Genomic DNA, 6,000 nt, shown 5'->3' with positions numbered 1-6,000 from the left:
GCAGTATTACATTGTATAGGGTTCCAGACAGTGACTGAGGTTTGAAGCAGTATTACTTTGTATAGGGTTCCAGACAGTGATTGAGGTTTGAGGCAGTATTACATTGTATAGGGTTCCAGACAGTGACTGAGGTTTGAAGCAGTATTACTTTGTATAGGGTTCCAGACAGTGATTTGGGTTTGAAGCAGTATTACTTTGTATAGGGTTCTAGACAGTGACTGAGGTTTGAAGCAGTATTACATTGTATAGGGTTCCAGACAGTGATTTGAATACACTTGAAGCACCAAGTACCAGACAGCTATTTATTATGATGGCACTATAAATATTGTTATGACGAAGTAGACCAACTGCGCAACACAAAACCTGTCATAATTCCTTAGGCTACAATACTTGTTGTATTTTTACTTATTAAAACCATGTGTACAGGTTTCACGAGATGCACATCGGACCCAGAGAAGATTTCTGATTGATAGCTAGCACTGCAATGCATTATAGAACAGCAATGTTTTCCAACAAAGAATGATCATTTTATCACCAAAAGTGGTTTGTTTGCCAAGATTACACCTATCACTTCTGATAATACATATCAAACATAAAAAGATGAGTCATTGTTCTGAAATTCCAGAAAGTTTTACAAAATAACAGGACAACATTAATGAAACTGTCAAAAGAAACCTTTACCTACAGAAAGAACTTCTTTCATGATAACTGCATAAAAGCTGTTTATCATCTGAATCTGAAACACTTTTATGTCATGTTTTAGTAACATTTAATAATCATCAGGTTTAATACATGGTCAACATCCTGATAATACTATTTTATCTCTTATATCTATATATAAATGAAGCAATCATTGGAATGTTTTCCAATTTACATAATATTCTAACATCAGGAAATTATGAAATATGCTTTACCAGTTGTATGTGGTCTCTCACAGTTTGGTGACAGACACAAACAGGATGTTTTACCATGCCCTTGGAGGATTCATCAATCCCTGTAACTGGTTTATTGCATTGGCCACTTTTGGAGCTATATCTACTTTAGTAATGTCCCAGGTTTCAAACGAAGATGTTAAAATATCAATTAGTTCCACCGCTACTTGACCTTGGAACTCTCGTGGAACTCTAATGAATCCTGATGCATACAGCAATTAACTTGGATGCCAAAAGTGTTGAACTCCAACTAAGCCTCCATTTGTGCAACATCAATAATTGAAAATTATTATTATTTTTCCTCAGGAGTAACAGACAACCTTCCATATATCATTACTACATTCCCTGGAGTTGTTAACAGCCACCCAGATATCATAACTACCTCCCCTGGGGTTGTTAACAGACACCCAAATATCATTGCTACCTTCCCTGGAGTTGTTAACAGCCACCCAAATATCATAACTACCTTCCCTGGAGTTGTTAACAGACACCCAAATATCATTGCTACCTTCCCTGGAGTTGTTAACAGACACCCAAATAACATTGCTACCTTCCCTGGAGTTGTTAACAGCCACCCAAATATCATTGCTTCTTTCCCTGGAGTTGTTAACAGACACCCAAAAATCATTGCTACCTCTTTTGGAGTTGTTAACAGACACCCAAATATCATTGCTACCTTCCATGGAGATGTAAACAGCCACCCAAATATCATTGCTACCTTCCCTGGAGTTGTTAACAGCCACCCAAATATCATTGCTACCTTCCCTAGATTTGTTAACAGCCACCCAAATATCATTGCTACCTTCCCTGGAGTTGTTAACAAACGCCCAAATATCATAACTACCTTCCCTGGAGTTGTTAACAGCCACCCAAATATCATTGCTACCTTCCCTGGAGTTGTTAACAGACACCCAAATATCATTGCTTCTTTCCCTGGAGTTGGTTAACAGACACCCAAATATCATTGCTACCTTCCCTTGAGTTGTTAACAGCCACCCAAATATCATTACTACCTCCCCTGGAGATGTTAACAGCCACCCAAATATCATTACTACCTCCCCTGGAGATGTTAACAGCCACACAAATATCATTACTACCTCCCCCGGAGATGTTAACAGCCACACAAATATCATTACTACCTCCCCTGGAGATGTTAACAGCCACCCAAATATCATTACTACCTCCCCTGGAGATGTTAACAGCCACCCAAATATCATTACTACCTCCCCTGGAGATGTTAACAGCCAGACAAATATCATTACTACCTCTTCAAGAGTTGTAAGCAGCCACCCAAATATCATTACTTCCTCCCCTGGAGATGTAAACAGCCACCCAAATATCATTACTACCTTCCCTGGAGATATAAATAGTCTTCAAAATAAGACTAGTGATAAAGTTGTTCTAGACATAATCTTGTTGGATCATCCATCCATTACAATAAAGGATTAAACGAACATTACACTATGACAGTCAATATTGGAAAAACTTGTAATAACACTGGGAACAACCTGTGACTCTGCAGTGTAGTGTTTTTTAATTGGTCATTTCCATTATAGCTGTGATATAAACAGATAGCCTCCAGCAATGCAACAAACTTTCATATATAAATTGTCCACACTATCCCTGGCCAACAGCTCATGATATTGGTAACACACGCAGTAGTCAGTCATACCAGCTGTATATCTATATCCATATTCCAATTATGCCAATATTTGTACAAATTTAGACAATAGCAGATTTGTAAATATTTCGTAATTTAATCTGGTGTCTTGTCACTCAGCTAGGTATTGATTTTTTTTCTCCATTTGTACGCAGAAAAAGCCCATTAGAATGTTTCCAACAAATTCAATAAGAATTGATTGATACTGGGCCCAAGCCTGAAACAGGGAACAAATTGTACCTAGAGTGGCACAACCAGACTGTGTCTAGAATTGTCAGTAAAAAGCAGACTGCTTCGTTTATTTGTTTATAACTTTCTTAGCTAGACAGATTGCAAGAGCAACAGTTTTTTTCTTATATCAATGAAAAAGTAGGCCCTGCCCATGATAAACACTACTTATACATGTATGTTGCTATTCTACTACTAGTATTCCAAATATAAATAAACAAAAATATGATCAAAAAGGTTATTTCTCTGTACAACAATTAATAAACATTACTACCATGGCCACCTCCCTGTGGGTGGATGGGGGAAATGACCAATGTGAGGATTATGGAATTTACTATTTGGAAATAAAGTGTAAGAGGTTAATTTTTAATTTTCCTCTAATTCAGTGGGCGTTCATAATGCCTATTAACACCACCTGAAAACAGTTTAATACTTATATTTATTCTCACATTGGTGTCTTCAACAAATAATTTAACATTGAAAAAATAAACAAGAGGCCCAATGGACCTGCATCACTAATCTGGTATTAATCTCACACTTACAGGTACTTTCCCGGGTATTTTGGGAATTGCGACAATCATAAAATTGGGAAAAATTCGTGGCATAAGGGGAAAATTGGTAAAAACCACATATTAAAAAAACTTCAAACACTAAATAATACTGTATTATGGTTTTTAATAGTTGATTTCAAGTGGCATACTGGACGTTACAGCAACCATGGTTACTGTTCGACTTTCTGAAGTGACTGTATGACTGTCTGTGGTCATCTTTTCCGACTCGTCATTGTGACTGTCGCCGGAGTCGGTCTCAAAGTTTATCTGACCTTCAGCCGGTTCAGATTTGTGATCAATGACAGAAAGAGCATTGTTCACTTGAGAAGGGTTAATAGTCCGAGTGGTACCCTCCGACTCGTCATTACATGGGGGACTGGCAGTACAGGGATCGACTTTAGGCCGCTTGGGAAAGAAAGACGAAATCGGCGTCGAAATCTCCCATTTTGGTACCTCTTTTATAGAATTTTCCATTGTGCGACATGTTGATGTTACAGTGTCTACACAACGTTTGAGCATAGCGATAAGGGAGCACTTCAGATTAAAACACACAAGCGACACAAATTTCAGACTTATAATAAACAAAACTGAACTAACAAAATCTGGATTTGAAGAAAAAAACGGCACACTGATTGGAATTTCCCGCCCCTGAATTGGTAATTTTCCCAATTGGTACTTGTATTATGTACCATTTATATAGGCAGGAAAGACCCTGACTTATAGCCTTAAAAGTGGACTAAAATAACATTGGACTCCTGTGACCTTGAAAGTCTAACAATGTCATTCAATTGAAAAAACTTCATAGACCTACATCCCAGCATGTCACCACCTTATATATCTCGTTTATTGATTTGAGACAATTTAAAAGTTTATACACATTTGACCTTGTGACCTTGAAAGTGAGTCAAGGTCATTCACATGAAAAAACCTGATTGCTCTTCATCTGAGCATATGCTACTAGCCAAATATCACCACCCTAGGTCTTTTTATTTTTAAGACAAATGACCACATGACCCTGAATATGGTCATTCATTTGAAAAAACTTGTTAGCCCTTCATATCAGCATGCTACTGCAGGCCTAACTTAACCATAGCAATTGTGGTTATTCAAAAGTCGTTAAAAAGCTTTTAACATTATGAAGTGAACCTCTGTGAAATTCAATATGAGTCAAGGCCAATAATTTAGCATACTTGGTAGCCCTTCCTTCCAGTACATGTAACTGGCTGAATATCACCCAAGAACTTTGGGTTATTTAGAAGAATTTGTTGCAGGATCTCATTATATTTGACCCCTTTGACCTGGAATATGGATGAAGGTAAGCAATTGAAAACACTTTGTAGCCCTTTATCCCAGCATGTAACTGACCATATATTATCACTCTGGACCTTTTGGTTATTTAGAAGTTGTTGAAAGATTACAACATATTTGATCTCTCTGACCTTCAATATGAGTGAAGTATTCTTATGTAAAAAGAAAATACCTCTGGATCATCTTTTCAAAGTTTATTAATGGTCATGCGTTCATGTCCAAACAAACCTCATTTAAATCATGCTGACACACATGTACATACCTCACAAACATTATAGTCATCAGAGTCCAGGCTTCCACACAGCGATGGTAGAAGCTCTGTCCAGTTCCTCAGCTCACCTTTGGCTACGATGGTGGTTACCAGAATGCCTATGGTGGCCCGGATCAGCGGCGATGGGTCCCCGATACTGTTCAGGCATTCCTGTTTAATAAAGTTGGTCACCTCAGGAGGAAACTTTTCAAAGTGGGCTCTTACGTTGTTCTTCAAAATTAATCCACTCAGTGACCGGGTTGGGTCATCTACAAACAAAGTTTTGTATCTATTACTTAAATCATATTATGGTACATATGTATGAAAATATGAAATTCATGAATTTTTAGATAGTTGAGGAATTTTTACAGTTCAAAATTCAAACTGTTATTTTTATAAGAGATTTAGAAGAAAAAACTAACTGCTGTTGCTACATTAATATTGTTCCCACAAAACATGATATAGAGATTATAAAAAAACAAAAAAAAACTGTTTTATATATAAAGCACTTAAAAGAATGTAGGCTTGTTAATTGATTATCCAAAATAGACCAAACTAGAAAATGTCCAATGATTTCCGATTAGACGGACATAGTATCTCAATAAAAGGCAGGTGCTTAAAAAACAGTAATGTTAGACAAAATAAGGAATGTCTGTCAGACAAGAAAAAACAATGATTTAATTCTGTTCTTATTAAAAATAGTTTTTTTTAAATGTCCATGACTCACCTTCAGAGGTCAGCTTTGTCAGTACAAATATCAGGTAGTTGTTGAAGTCTGGGTATTTGTTTAATTCCTCAAGTTTCTGGTAGTATTGGTTAAGGCATATTAATCATTATTGATGTAAAAGTAAAAACAATATAAACACATACCAGGTACTTGATCTTGTATATGGATGTACAAATTCAGATGAAAATCTGTCAAGAAATAAAGCTGGTAGATTCATGGCAATTAATTGAATTGGGACACAGTGGTACAAGATGAACATGGGAAACAGTGTATGATTTCTGGATATATTAGAAGAAATCCGTTGATATTTAAGTGTTTATTTTTGTTTAACAGCTGTTCATTTC

General features: G+C 36.6%; 1 protein-coding gene across 4 annotated transcripts in view; it reads right to left on the bottom strand.

Moving 5' to 3' along the window:
- The window catches only part of LOC110461568 (transportin-1-like), a 41,845-nt gene that overhangs the window by 30,916 nt on the left and 4,929 nt on the right, over window positions 1-6,000 (bottom strand). For all 4 annotated transcript variants that reach the window (XM_021515086.1, XM_021515088.1, XM_021515087.1 and 1 more), the window contains exons 2-3: window positions 5,657-5,732; window positions 4,942-5,198 (exon numbers count right to left, since the gene is read on the bottom strand). In XM_021515086.1, the coding sequence (XP_021370761.1) occupies window positions 4,942-5,198; window positions 5,657-5,732 (333 nt within the window). The remainder of the gene's footprint in view (window positions 1-4,941; window positions 5,199-5,656; window positions 5,733-6,000) is intronic.

The sequence above is a fragment of the Mizuhopecten yessoensis genome, unplaced genomic scaffold, assembly GCF_002113885.1.
Source record: "Mizuhopecten yessoensis strain PY_sf001 unplaced genomic scaffold, ASM211388v2 scaffold10635, whole genome shotgun sequence".
In the NCBI taxonomy this organism is placed as follows: Eukaryota; Metazoa; Mollusca; class Bivalvia; order Pectinida; family Pectinidae; genus Mizuhopecten; species Mizuhopecten yessoensis.
The sequence above is the reverse complement of the archived record's forward strand: the minus strand, read 5'-3'. Positions and strand labels throughout refer to the sequence as shown.